This window comes from Elgaria multicarinata, chromosome 18 (genome assembly GCF_023053635.1).
Source record: "Elgaria multicarinata webbii isolate HBS135686 ecotype San Diego chromosome 18, rElgMul1.1.pri, whole genome shotgun sequence".
Taxonomy (NCBI): Eukaryota; Metazoa; Chordata; class Lepidosauria; order Squamata; family Anguidae; genus Elgaria; species Elgaria multicarinata.
The window spans coordinates 2,608,869-2,623,361 of NC_086188.1; the positions used below are offsets into that span (position 1 = coordinate 2,608,869).

Genomic DNA, 14,493 nt, shown 5'->3' on the forward strand with positions numbered 1-14,493 from the left:
ACCGCGCATGCGCAAACATGACTAAATAGACCCGGCCCCTCTCCTTTTCACTACGCATGCGCATTCGATTTGGCGCTAAATTTCGGCTCTTTAAGGGTCGCGTCTTCAGCTCTTTCGCCTCTTCCGACCTGCAGCGCCGGATCCCACCTGTGAACGCAGCCGCCATGATCGGGCAGAAGTCGCTGTATTCGTATTTTACGCCGGAGCCTGACAAGAAGCGAAGTCGCTCGCCGGAACCGAGCGAGACCGATAAGGTATTTCTTTATTTTACTATTATTATTACTAATTTTTATTATTATTATCAATGGAAATGAACATGTGAGAGGGAGGAAACCGCTGTTGAATCCGTGAGGAGAAAACAAGCGATTTCCAGCTTCCAAATTTACGCGGTTTAGAAAAAGGCGCCCGTCTGAGGCACCGACCAATGACAAGCGAAGTTGCCTGCCTCCGGACCAATGAAAAGCGTCGGGAGGCGTGACTAAGCGCGAGTCGGGGCACGTGATCTCAATTAACCAATAGCGGCCTGCACTTTCGCAGCGGGGGTTGAGGTGGAACTTTCGATAAGAATTACGATACGCCGTGTTTTCAGTCGTGAACCAATGAGGAAGCTGGGGGCGGACCAATAGAAATAATCGAGGCAGCCGCTGGCCAATAGGAAAGCGAAAGGGCGCTGTGACGCCCTGTGAAAAGGCGCTCTTGACGCTGCTGACCAATAGGGAGACGGGGGCGGGTGGTGTGTGTTTGTTTTCCCGCGAAACGCGCACGTGTGTCCCTGAGGCCGGAAGTATCCTCGGAGGACGCAGCTGCTAGTGGCGTTTTGCCAGGGGCGCGATGGCGTCCGCGGGGCTCCTCTGCGCTGGCCGCCGCCTGGCTTCTTCCCCCCTCTCCCTTCCCGTGTTCCTTACCCGCCTCTTCCCCCGTTTCCAGGCCTGCAAAGCCCTGAAGACCGATGACTTGTCCATTCCTCCTCGCTTCCCGCCTCTCAGCCCGGAGCAGCTGGACCGGATCCGCAGGAACAAGGAAGCGGCGCTGCAGAGGCTCGGTGCCCGCGCTAGCGTGGTCGTTCCCCCCGAGATTGCGGAGCCCTGGAGGGTCGCGCTGGCCGCGGAGTTCTCCAAGCCCTACTTCGCCCAGGTGGGGCAGAGGCAGACACCCGCCTCTCCTCGGTCCTTTAGTTAAACGCTTCCTTTTTTATTATTATAAGCTGCTTTAGTTAAGGAATGGTCTTAAATTATGCCAAGTGCCCAATGTATGTTTAACAGGCAGTTCAACAATATTTGCTGCCTGATGATGGGAGTTGTAGTCCAGTACAGCTGGAGAGCACCAGGGTGGGGAAGGCAGACCTAGATTTTTCTGTGCTGTTATAACCTGATCTGCCCGGCTATCTTAACTATGTCCTTTTACAAATGCACTCTCTCTCTCTCCCCCAATTCAGCTTATGTCCTTTCTTACTCAAGAACGTAAACACTACACGATATATCCACCCGCGCATCAAGTCTTCACCTGGACTCAGTTGTGTGATATCCGTGATGTGAGTCAACCTGATAAAATCAATCCTGACTGGATCTGTATTTATTGTTTCTTTCCCTCTAGGAGTAGCTAAGTCGCCAGCAGCATGTTCTTTGCTTTGTTCAGTCTTTGCTAGATATAGAACCTTAGAATTGGAAGGGATCTCAGAAGCCATTTATTTCAACCTTACTGCCATCCTGTAGCTGTGGGCGATGATCATAGAATAGTAGAGTTGGGAGGGGCCTATAAGGCCATCGAGTCCTCTGCACAGTGCAGGAATGCACATCAAACCATCCCTGGCAGATGACTGTCCAGCTCCATCTTGAATGCCCACAACCTCCCTAGGTAATTGGTTCCACTGTTGTACTGCTCTAACAGGAATAACGATTGTTATTCCCAAATAATAAATGATGAGTAAAGGCTGTGTGAGAGAATGGGCAGGGCCTTTCTTCAGCCACCTTGTTGTGAAGTCTTCTACAGCCATCTTGACAGTAAGCTAAAATCTGACTTTGCTGCTCATGGTGCTCTCAACTGAATCACCACTGCTACATGGACTCTAGTAGCTAGCTAATTATTCTGTTATCAGTTTCCCCTGGGACATAAACTCCAGCCCTGTTCTGCATCCTACCAAAGAACAGCATTAAACTAGAGTCAACTGACAGTGGAAATCACTCATGCTGAGCGTTGAACCATTTCTGCTTTTTTATTTAATACTTAGCCCTTTGTTAAATCAAATTATAGTCCACTTGCCATATTTTGGGAGGAAAAGTAATAATCTCAACTTCTATTCAGGTAAAAGCAGTCATCTTGGGCCAAGACCCGTATCACGGACCTAGTCAAGCACACGGGCTCTGCTTCAGTGTCCAGAGACCAGTTCGGCCTCCGCCCAGGTAAGCGTCGGCTTTGAAACTCCATCGTTACGTTAGGAACAGGTGTGCGATGTGGCTTTTCCATTGGGCTCCCTTTATTCTCAGCAACGTTGTGAACACTATTCGGATGGGCGTGTAATGTGTGAAATTGCAGTGTTTCAAAGGCGTGGACATAAGTCTCTCAAAACCTCTTATTTTGTTTGCAGCCTGGATAATATTTACAAAGAACTTTCGACAGACATAGAAGGCTTTTCGCATCCTGGCCACGGAGACTTGACTGGGTGGGCTAAACAAGGTGAAACAGACCTGTTTTTGTTTTGTTTTCCTGAGATGAGTTTTCTTCAGCTGCTCTCAAGTGCTCTCTTTTCCATCCTCCTTGATAATGTTTCCTTCCTTCCAGCAGCCGCTGCGAGTCTTTGCATAGTGGCTGGAGAAATTTATTTATCTATTAAATTTACATCCTGTCTTGCCACCAAAAATGGTACTTAAGGCTGCTAGCAACAATAAAATCGTGGTTAAAGTAAGAACTTAAAGCACAACATAAAAATAAATTAAAAACGTAACAGAAATAATAAATAGAAAGGAAGCAGCAGCAGCCAGCTAATTAAAAACCCAACCCCCTTCAACAACAGACTGGCTCCGGCTATTGGGCGGTATAGAAATGTAATTAATAAAATAAATAAATTTTAAAAAAGGTCTTTGCCTGCTGGCAGAATTGGCACCAAACTGGGAACTGAGTCAGCTTCCCTTGTGGACCAACTGAAATGTCTGCACACTTTTAAAAGAAGAGGTCATTTCAGATCTTTCATGCTCTCAGCAAGGAAAGGACTCCCCAAGTGCTGCTGCATCTCCAATTCAGCCTTAGTCTTCCGCTGCTACAAGAGGCAAGCTACATCTGCTGAAGTGGTACTTTACTGCTATAAAGTACAACAGTGAATTTAGAGAGCTACCTGCAACAAAGTTCACGTATTTGATACGGTGAATAGGTTTGTTGCCTATTTACATGCACGTCTTCTGAGTACGTTTTATGTATTCATAGCCTGCCTTTTGCAACACTGCATTCTTGGCATGAGCAGAAGTGACTTGCTTGCGTTTCAGTCTTCCCTGCATTCCTGCTCATGCTTCTCCTCCCCTTGCAATCTAGGAGTGCTGTTGCTCAACGCCGTTCTCACAGTCCGAGGCTACAATCCCAATTCCCACAGGGATAAGGGCTGGGAGGAATTCACCGACGCGGTAGTCTCTTGGCTGAACAGTCACCTGGATGGCCTGGTCTTCATGCTTTGGGGAGCCTATGCTCAGAAGAAAGGCAGCTCTATCGACAGGGTAAGTACGCCTTCGCTGCCTCCTGGAAATTGCATCCTCCCAGGGAAGGAGGGAAGCTTGGAAGCTGGGCTGTGTGGCGTACGACGTGGACTCTGAGCCTTGGATCCGGCGTCCTGCAATAGCCGTTTGGAGACACTGTTCTAAAAGCACGTGGGACACAAGATCCATCCGGCTGCTGGATGCTCGGCCCATTCATCGAAGGATGGTCCTTCATCATGCTTGCGATTTTGCCTTGTGGGCCACTGGCAAAAGGCTGAGCCAAATGCACCTGATCTGGTGCAGGAGGATGGTGTTTAGGTCCTCCAATAATGGGAGGCTATGCCTCAAAATGGCTCCTTTTCAACTAGTTCCATGTGTGTTTGAGAACTTGACCCTGTTCCTTTTGGGGAAGAATGGGGGGTGGGACAGGGGAGGCAACTTGATGCCCTCTTGAAGTTTTGGACTACAACTCCCAGAAGGCCATTCTGGCTGGGGCTTGTAGTCCACCACATCTGGAGGGTAGCAGGTTGCACCAGGAAGGCCTAGAGAGTCTTATTCCTGGAGTTACTCCGTTTCCACTTTTTCGACTCTTTGATTGTTGAGGGAGCGGAGTTGCGTATTAATCACGTTGGTCACTCGATAAAGATCGCAAGCTTTGGTTATCCAAACATGGCAACCGTTCATCTGGTGGGTCTTAATTTCTCCCAATTACTTGCAGAAGCGCCACCACATCCTGCAGACGGTCCATCCTTCGCCCCTCTCTGCCCACAGGGGTTTCTTTGGCTGTAAACATTTCTCCAAAGCAAATGAATTGTTGATGAAGTCGGGGAAGACACCTATTGACTGGAAAGCCCTCTGAGTGGGTTGCAACAGCCTCAGGACCTCAGAATCTGGAACCCACTGTGCCATTTTTGTTGTTGAGACATTACAAACACTTCTTGGAAAATATTATTTGAGTTCCCTTTTAGCAATTTTATTTAACTCTCAGTCGAGTCCCAAGGAAGCGTTCTGCCATGTGTTTTGCTACTGTAATATAGGCATTTGTTTGTACATATATATTTTTTACTAGCACCTTTTTATTCTTGACAGCAAAGAAGCTACTTTTCATTTTGGCTCCACTCAGGAAATATTGACTTAGCAAACTTGTTCATGATATCCGAAGCGATGACTTTCAAATGTGTCCAAGTGTTCAACTGGGTTTTTCACTTGAAAGCGTTGCCAGAATTCTGTGGGCGATGTTATGTAGAAGGGAGAATACCTACAGGCAAGATATAAGTGACTTCCAACAATGGGATAAACCTCACCTGCCCAAACTTTTCATTTCCTATACATCTGTGAAATACATGCATAAAAATGGGCACTGAAAAATGATATTGCTCTGAGACTTGGAAGCCTGTACAGGATTTGTGATTTCATGTGAAACGACGGCCGTCTGTCAAAGAGGAGATTCCTTACGAATGTACCACATGGGAAACCAGTTGTTGATCACTTCTACCTGCAGGGTGGGAGGGCTTCTGTGACATTCACCCTCCCTACTCCAACCGCTTTCGAATGTGGTCGCACTCGGCTTTCTGAGTGGTTGCAGGCTTCAAACGGCCATATTACCTCTCAGGGTTTCCATGCATCAAGTCCCTTTGAGTGGCCATCAAGAGATCAGTAGTTGTATCATTCCATTCTGATCCACCACAGTCAGTGGCAAAATGTCTTTGTTACGGGTATTAGGCTAGAGGCCATCAACGAGTTTTATCAACTTCTGTTAGGAGAAAGTTTGGTTTACCCTTTTTCTATGCAAATGGCAGAATAAGATCTGGTATATTTAAATACCAAATTGTGAAGTATGCCTTTTTTCTCATTACCTGTAACACTAGTGCAATTTTTTTATATACTCACTGTACAATGTCTTTTAAATAAACAACTTTGATATATTCTTGTAGTTGACTTTTCTTTTTTTGCATTCTCTGTTGGTCTTTTATCTGTTGTTTCATTGGGCTGGTTCACACGATCCAACAGCCACTGTCGCTGTTGGATCATGTGAACCAGCCTGATGAAGGCACGTCGTGAGTTGGAGTGTGAGTGGCCATTTTGAGTATTCAAGCCCCTGCTGCAGTGTGTTGTCCGAATCTGGGGACAGTGAATCTGGGTTGTTTAGCCCTTGTCTAGCTCACTCAGTCAGGGTTTGAATATTCCACACCCGCATGGCAGGTTGAATGGGCTGTTTTAATTGTACAAACCAGCACATTGTCCAATTCATTGTAGAGGAAATTCTGTCTTCCAGACTTATTCTACTTTGGTTTCCCTCCACTAACACAGATTTCAACCTTTGGTTAGGTTGATGGTAAAAAACCTTCCTGGGAGTCTGTCTCTCCCAGCCTGGCCTATAAGTCCCATCATCCCCTATGATTGGCTAAGCTGGTTAGAGCGGTAGGCCAAAACATCTGGAGGGGACCTCAAGTTGCTCACCCCTGCTTTAAATGAAGCTTCTCCCGGCCTCTGCTTTGCTTTAAAGAGAGGAGAAAAACCTATCATGTTGGGGTGGAGAGATGCACTTTGGCCAAAAGGAGGTGGGGAGAGACTACCTTTATTCACCCCCACCCACCCTGCAATAGCGCTTGTGCCTTATAGACAAGCCTGTGCCTCAAGGCAAAGAAGCCCTTGTTGCCAGAAGAAGTGGAGAGGAAAGCTAAATCCAGGCACGTGGCTACTAAAAAGAAAGCAGCCTGAAGGAGAGAGAAAAATAAACATCCCAGCTGTCAAAGGGCAATCATCCAGGCACGGGGAGGCAGGCACTTTGCCCCATGTGGCTAAACCCTCTTCCCTTTTCATCACTTTCAGCTGAAGCACCCACCCACCCCTCACCCTTCCCAGCCGGAGCTCATTTGCATTCCCAACTCTTAAAGGAAGGATGGGTCCCGTCCCCCCTCCAAACACCCGCTGACCCACCCACTTCATTTTCACACCTCTTGATGAAATTCCTGCTTGTAGCTGTTTTGTCTTTCCGAGGAAGAAACCTTGCATGCAACTCCTTAATGGGGATCTCTGCAAAGGTATTTATAGCCTGCTGCTGCTCTTGTTTTTTTTGTAGATCCCCCCTTCTCTCCCCCCTCCTCCTTCCCCATTGCTTTCTATTTTGTCTCTCACTTCTGGGAACCTGCATTCCCTCCTGGTTAAACTTTCTGCTTGCTTGTTTTTGTAACGGGCCCCTTGATTTGTGCCACTGTTCCCCCAACCTGGTGCCTTCCAGATGTGTTTGGGCTCTGACTCCCGGTATCCCCAGCCAGCATGCTGGGAGTTGTAGTCCCAACACATCTGGAAGGCACCAAGTTGAGGAATCTGGATCTTAATCAGCATTTTCCCCTCTCAGGCCTGCTAATGAGTTTAAGATGCATTGTTGACGTCAGTTGGAACCTAAGTTCACAAAGTACAGTAAAATTTCCATCAGAATTTGCGAAACTAAAGCCACACACACACACACACTCTTTTTTAACTTCTTTTTTCTGTTGCAAATTTGGTAACTGAATGTTGGGTTTGAATTGGGGCCCAAATTACATGAACAGATTTAAAGTAATACAAAGGGCATAATGGAGCTCATGTTTATGTTAGATCGATAAATTAACCAAATCGGGACTGTTTCCGTTCTAAAGTACTGTGTTTACAGGAGCATTGTTTACTCATAAGTAAGCCTCATTGTCTTCAATGGGGCTTCCAGAGAAGTGCACAAAGGATGGCAGCCACAATTTGTCCACTGGAACATCAAATTTGTTTTATTTACATTCCTTGTGAACTTAAAAAAAAAATTCCCACCAAATGCAAAATAAGGCTTCAAAAGCTATGTAATAATAAATCATTAACTGCATGAAACATTTTTGTTTGTTGCTTTGCTTTAGTTACTGGGTTTATTCCTTTCTAGAGGCTGTTTATTTTGCAAGAGCAACTTAGCTAGAACAGCAGCTTGACCGTTCCCATGATTTTTTCTTCTGTACATTCCGCCTCTGCCTGTATTCTTCAACAACCCAGCTGAGAAGAATTCAGGGAACATACGAGCCCACGCAGAATCGGAACCTGGATCTTCAAAACTAAACAGACCTCAATCTCGGGCACACTTTCCTCTTGGAAGGAAGCTCCATCTAACGCAACCTGGATTTGATTTCTGTGTAAGTATGTCTAGAATCAGACTGCTGGAATCCAAGGTTTTACTTCTATTCTGTTGCTCTGATTAGCACAAGGTAGATCTATTATAGGGCACAGAATTCCACATTTTTCAGGATTGGTTAAATTGTACAGATTTGTAAAATGATGTTACACACAGACCTTGGTGATATAGCCCTGTGAAAGATTTCAGTAAGGTTAGATGCGTTTTGGCTTAGAAAAGTGTCGGGTGCAATAAATAGAATATTCTTTTGTTTATCATGGAAGGATCCTCATTTTAAGAGCGGTATAATTAGATCTCTTTGCCAACAACAGACGCATCTTTGACGCTATTTTTTTTATAGCTGTCTTGCATTCAGTGACATTTGGGAGGAGTACATGTTGTCCAAAACAGTTGGCCGTTTTGAGATTGGAAGGCGACCTTTGCCCCACTTAAAATTGAGTTGTCCCACTTGGAGCGCAACAACACTTTGGATCGGTGCCACAAAGTTCTTGGCTTGCTCAGTCTTTGCTCCCTGAAAGCCATCTCTGTGCAGAATAAAACAAGTATTCTAAACCAAGATTGGTGGTGAGGTTTGGGGGGATTTTTTATGAGCCAGGAAGCAGCAGGGATACGTCAAGTTGCTTTAAATATTTAAATTCCCTAAAAGGTTTGCAATGGGTTGGGGAATCCCTAAAAGAAGTTTTATAGGTAGATAGATACACACACACACACACTTGTATCTTGTCCTATGTCACTAGGATCTCGGCAGAGTACAGATAAAATCAGAACAATGTAAAACAATAAATATACACAGCTAAAAATGTTTTAAATCATTAACAAACAAAACGAGCAGTAAAGTTTAAAAGCAATAAGAACAAAGCCATGTGTAACCTTGAAAAATGTTAGCTTTCACAGGCTTTAATAACAAGCCTAGGGTGACCCTATGAAAAGGAGGACAGGGCTCCTGTATCGTTAACAGTTGCATAGGAAAGGGAATTTCAGCAGGTGTCAGTTGTATATATGGGGAACCTGGGGAAATTCCCTCTTCATCACAACAGTTAAAGCTGCGGGTGCCCTGCCCTCTGTTAAATCTGGTCACTCTAGTATAGCTCCTGCAGAGGGAATTTCACCAGGTGCTGCATGCATACAAATGACACCTGCTGAAATTCCCTTGTCTATGCAACTGTTAAAGATACAGGAGCCCTGTCCTCCTTTTCATATGGTCACCCTAAACAAGCCATGTTTTAACTTGGCGCTGAAATGAAGTCAGTATTGGCACCAATCAGGCCTCCAAATGAAGAGTATTCCACAACCAGAATGCCACCACAGAGAAAGCCCTCTCCCATGTCCCACCATAATGTATGGCTTGTGTTGGTGGGACACAAATGAGGGCTTCTCCAACGGATCTCAAATCTCAGGCAGGTATATATAGGGAGAGTTGCTCCCTTAAGCACTGAGGTCCCAAGCCGTCCTATATATATGTAATACATAACTCACTTTTCTCCCTGCAAATAGAGATCTTTAAAGCAGCTAAGCATAAAATCGGTCCTAAGTATCAGAACAATATAAGACAAGACAAGAATGTTTAAAACATCAACAATTTCAAATACGTGTGTGGGTGTGTATAGGCAGCAAAACATAAAAACTAATGGCCCAGGAGAGAGCTGAAGGCTGAAACCCCATATCCATTTAAGAGTAAACCCCATTGAACTCAGTCAAAATTAATTACTTCTGAGTAAAAGCGGATTGGATTGCAATATAAGTAGTAGAAAAATCAAAAGCTTGCTGAAAGAGAGGAATAAGGAAAAACAAGAAATATATGAGCTAGGAATCTGTGTGCAAACTCTCTACCCTCCATTCGAGAATCCCAGGAAACTGATCTTTGCAGATATTTATTTAATTTATATACTGCCCCATAGCCGAAGCTCTCTGGGCGGCTTACAAAAGTTAAAAAGAGTGGACATTAAAAAAGTATATAAAATTTAAAACCATCAAAAAATATAAAAACAACAGTATAAAACAGTATCCATTTTAAACACCACAGTTCTGGGATCCATTAAAAAAAACCCAACAGCATATGTTGTTAAATGCTGTTAAATGCCTGGGAGAAAAGATAACAATGTTGGTGCCAGGCGAGCCTCATTGGAGAGATCATTCCATAATCGGGGGGCCACCACTGAAAAGGCCCTCTCCCTTGTTGCCATCCTCTGAGCTTCCCTCGGATTAGGCACTTAGAGGAGGACCTTAGATATTGAGTGCAGTGTACGGGTAGGTTCATGTTGGGAGAGGCGTTCCGTCAGGTATTGTGGTCCCAAGCCGTGGAAAGCTTTATAGGTTAAAACCAGCACCTTGAATTGGGCTCGGAAACGTATAGGCAGCCAATGCAAGCGGGCCAGAATCAGTGTTATATGCTCAAACCTTCTGGTCCCAGTTATCAATCTGGCTGCTGCATTTTGCACAAGCTGCAGCTTCTGAACCGTCTTCAAAGGCTGCCCCGAGTAGAGGGCGTTGCAGTAATCTAATCTAATATGCAAGCCTCCCATGGCGCCCTCCAGATGTTTTGGATTTCAGTTCCCATCATGCACAGCCAGCATGGCCAAGGTCCAGGAATTCTGGGAGTTGTCTAAACATCTGAAGGTCACCGGTTCAGGGAAAGCTGGCTTAGATAGCTTTAAAAAAACTCTGTGTTTTTAGAGATTCCTTTGCTGAGCTAATATGTTGTCGACGCTCCCAAAAACCAGTTGCTGCTTCTCATTTTATTGCACGGTGCATTGGTTGCTCTAAGGAAGATATATTAGTGTCTGAGTGGGGTTCTTTCCTCTCTCGTTAACTTTGCTCCAGCACTGGTGATGTTAACATGAAATAAAGAGGACTTTTTTTCCCTTTTCTTTTTTGTTCTGGCAGGACTGAGTTAATCTAAAGTTTATGTTCTTCTTGGTAACCGCTGCCAAGTTCACACTCCTACGTCGATCAGCTGGTTTTGAGCCTAGTGAAGTGTGGTAGCAAGCTAGCTTTCAGGGACGGTGGAAAGCGAGTTCGTTGCCGGCACAACGTGAAGGCGGAGAGATGATTGTCCTTGAGGCGAACGGCCTGGTAAGTGGCAAAAGGGAGAAGCAGCAGCCCTGGGTAAAACAAAAATGTCTGTTTGATGATTCCTTTGGACATGGCACTTGTCTCAAGCAACTTACAAGGGAATGGGAGGCAAAGCGATTTCGGCAGGATTGTGGTGAAGGCTCCTGTTCCTGGATATATTTAGAATCCAGGCTGCAGTCCTTAGAATAGCCTTCCTCAACCTGGGGCGCTCCAGATGTGTTGGACTCCAACTCCCAGAATGCCCCAGCCGGGGCATTCTGGGAGTTGGGGTCCAACACATCTGGAGCGCCCCAGGTTGAGGAAGGCTGCCTTAGAACATCTACTTGCTGAATCAAACCAAAGGCCTCTTTCTAGCTCAGGACTCTGTCTGCACAGTGGCCTTCCAGATGCTCCCAACAAGAAGCCCACAAGCAGGGCGTGGACGCAACAGCACCCTCCTGCCCGTGTTTCCACCAACTGGAATTGGTGATTAATAGCCATCGTGATTAATAGCCGCTCATAGCCTTAAGTTCCTCCTCAGCAGTTAAAAGCGGGCTGCAATCACTAGTCACTGGAATTTGGTTCCCCCACCCTCCACCCCAAACCGTATACAAAATAAGAGAAGCAAATCTGCTGAAACTTACACAGGTCGCAGAATGTTTTGCTTCTTGTTGCAGAATGTGTGTGTGTGTGGGTTGCACTGTGTCCTGCTTGTGGGTCCATGATTGACAGCTGCTCGGCCACTGTTTGAACAGAGCGTTGGACTAGATGGACCCTTGGTCTGATCCAACGTCAGGGCATTTCTTATGTCCTTGAATTGGAAAAGTAAGAGTAACTTGGCAGCAGCACCTGTACCAACTCCGTGGAATGGAACATACATATTACACCAGATTGGCTTGCAGGCCGAGGTGAGTCAGAGAACCACGAGTCCTTGTTCAAAACCACATTAAATAAACCAATGACAAAAACACAGGTCTTGGTCCCTGGAAGGAGATAACCATCCAAACTCCACAGTTGAGCAAGATCTTGACTTGGATCAACTAACATTCCACAAAGTTGTGCAAGCTTTCGTGTTCTCCAGAACTCTTCATCAAAGTCGCATGTCTCTGCTGCCGCCTCTCAGCCTGAAATCTGAGCAATTTGCCCAAGGCAGAGGAGCAAGACCCAATGGCAGGCCTTCCACGTCCGGCTCCCATATTGGCTTTTGAAGCATCCCCAGGCCCTTAAAGAAAGACTCGCAAAGTGGTTGTTGTTCATTTTCCTGTAGCCGTGAGAGGAAGGTCGCTTGACGTTCTCGCAGCTGTGTTGCTTGAGAACTCCTGGCATCGTATCAGGTGTTGAGATACAGATGGCCGAGGCTTTGGCGAGGCCATGGGAGGTGAGAGCGTCACGGCGGGGAGGCAGGGGGATTACCTCACAGCCAGGCCGTGTCGCGGGATGGCAGCCGTCTCCGCAGCCTCCCTGTTGCCAAGGTGCTGTTTTTAGAGAATAAAAATAGCTTGTGTTTCAAGAACCCCTTCGACTCGTCCACATTACGCGCCGGACGGCCGTGGGAGGACCGAAAATGATAAGTCAGGCCTCCGCTGAGGGGATAGTATTGGGCACGGTATAAAAGGAGAGGTGGGTTGTTTAGAGTTATGGCTGCGTTTGGGGATTTTTAAACTTAAGATTTTGGACAACAGTTTTATGATTTTGGAGGTGTGTTGGGTCTCTGTGTTTGTGGATGAATCGGAACCATTCTGGCTGTTTCTCTCCAACTCAACAGTTGGGTCAGATCTGGAAAGAACTATTTCCGGTTCCGAGGTGTCAATAGCATGAGTTTTCAAGGCGCCCAACGAGGCGCCTTAGGCTTTTGAAAAATGCACAGTTACATTGCTTGGTTTCGCTGTTTTTGCCACGTTTTTCATGTATTGTTTTCTCATTGGTTTTTACATTGTATGTCATGTATTTCTTATGTAAAGCGTCGAGAGATCTTCTGATATCATATCAGGAGGTATATAAGTAGTTTGCAGAAATAAAGTCACAAATAAATACATGAAATCGCTATTCTGAATGTGATGTGATTGCCTGCTTCGGTGCTAGTTCTCCGGGATCCCAAGCTGTGTGTTGCTGTTTTGTTTTTAATTTGAAGCGGAATTAATGCAGGGCAACCTCTAGTCCGCCCACGAATCTCAGACTAACGTGCCGGACTCCCAGGTCTAAGACCGTGGCATCGCCCCAGGGTCGGCTGGAAGTGTGTGTACCTGTGTGCATTTCCTTCCTGTGCACACACAATGAGTTTATCCTCTTCTTCTTTCTAGGACTTCTGAATGGTTCTGCTAGCTTGGTTTGGACCAAGATGGCAAAGTGTCCCTCAGTTGACCAGAGAGAGACGCTGCTTGAGCAGCCGTTTACCTCAGAAACCCAGGAGCTGCCTTCTCCCGCATCACCACCCCTCCAGCTCCCGGAGGGATCGGGAACAGAAGTCCCTTCGGCAGGGCCTGGCCAGGCCTCCACGGACCCCTCCCAGCAGTCCCTTCCCAGCAACCAGGCCTCCACGAGTGGCCCCAAGCAGCCGGAATACCCCACTTGCCAATCCAAGCCCCCGATTCCTCATCCAGCCTCAGATGGTTCGCAGCCCCCGGGGTGGCAGGCCGCCGATTCGGCGAGGCCTTTGGGCCGTGTCGCCGGCCCTTCCTCAAGCCATTTGCTGAGGCAAACGAAGTCCCTCTCGTGGGAAGAGCCGGAGATCAACCAGGCGCAAATGAAGCGGCAAGCGATGGCCAAGTTTGTGTTGGGCTCTTTTGAAGACAACTCTTCCGACGACGAGCTGGTGGCCGGATCCTTTAGAGTGGCCAGCAGGCAGAGGAGCAGCTTGGCTAGCATCGGCTCTTCGTCCTCCATGGATTCCGCTTCGTTGTCCTCCCTGACAGAGGGCAGTGTGGTCATGAGGTAAGCAACGTGGCAGCAGGAGTTTGCTCAGTCTTGTCCTCTCAACCATACCAGAGTAGGGTATGTCGTGGGTGGGGAAAGTTTGTTGGAAAGTCTGGTGTGACCTATAGCAGAGTTGCTTTATATACAGAAAGCGTGGCAACACAGCATTTAGTACTGAAGGCCCAGTATTGGGCAAAAGGCGGGATACAAATAAATATAATAATACTGAAGGCAATAAATGCAGGCTAGAGCAAATCATTGTCAGAGAACGCTATCTAATACTCTTTAAAAACACACCCTAAAAATGTAATAAATAAATAAATCTGGGTGCATGAGTGTAAGTAAGCAAAGGCATGAAATATGTTTACTTGTTTCCTCTCTGGAGAGAGACCACATGGTGCAGAGGCAAGAGGAAGGAGGAGGATCAAGCTGCAGGACATTTTCTATCACCCCCTAGTGTCTGGAAGCATGCGAAATTACTTCTTTTATCCAACCAAATGACAACCAAATTTTGCTAGTGGTGCTGTTATGAGTGGTCACTGAAGTGTGGCAGTCTCTGGAGCGGCCTTCCCCCAACCTGGTGCCTTTCAGATGTGTGGGACTGCAAGTCCCATCATTCCCAGACCATGCTTAGTTTTTCTGCCTTTCCATTTAACGTAAAGCAAATAGACCAGACAGACACGAGAAAACGAATCTCCA

General features: G+C 46.4%; 2 protein-coding genes across 4 annotated transcripts in view; both read left to right on the plus strand.

Moving 5' to 3' along the window:
* The first annotated feature begins 136 nt into the window (after positions 1-136).
* Positions 137-5,606, plus strand: UNG (uracil DNA glycosylase). Its single transcript, XM_063143675.1, has 7 exons — positions 137-254; positions 928-1,134; positions 1,436-1,531; positions 2,302-2,399; positions 2,585-2,673; positions 3,523-3,701; positions 4,399-5,606. The coding sequence occupies exons 1-7, from the start codon at positions 165-167 to the stop codon at positions 4,537-4,539; spliced, it is 900 nt and encodes a 299-aa protein (XP_062999745.1). The 5' UTR covers positions 137-164; the 3' UTR covers positions 4,540-5,606.
* A 936-nt stretch (positions 5,607-6,542) lies between these two features.
* Positions 6,543-14,493, plus strand: part of ACACB (acetyl-CoA carboxylase beta) — a 69,597-nt gene continuing 61,646 nt past the window's right edge. The window contains exons 1-4 of one of the 3 annotated variants that reach the window (XM_063144170.1): positions 6,543-6,724; positions 7,588-7,831; positions 10,714-10,902; positions 13,182-13,812. In XM_063144170.1, the coding sequence (XP_063000240.1) occupies positions 13,220-13,812 (593 nt within the window). In that variant the 5' untranslated portion in view covers positions 6,543-6,724; positions 7,588-7,831; positions 10,714-10,902; positions 13,182-13,219. The remainder of the gene's footprint in view (positions 6,725-7,587; positions 7,832-10,713; positions 10,903-13,181; positions 13,813-14,493) is intronic. The other 2 variants (XM_063144171.1, XM_063144172.1) reach the window with 2 other exon arrangements.

What these genes read in the sequence shown, in the direction of transcription:
- UNG (XM_063143675.1), top strand. Translation starts at nt 165, where the DNA reads ATGATCGGGCAGAAGTCGCTGTATTCGTATTTTACGCCGGAGCCTGAC. An exon ending in AGTTGTGTGATATCCGTGAT is followed by an intron (nt 1,532 to 2,301) that starts GTGAGTCAACCT and finishes ACTTCTATTCAG; the next exon opens with GTAAAAGCAGTCATCTTGGG. An exon ending in GACTGGGTGGGCTAAACAAG is followed by an intron (nt 2,674 to 3,522) that starts GTGAAACAGACC and finishes CTTGCAATCTAG; the next exon opens with GAGTGCTGTTGCTCAACGCC.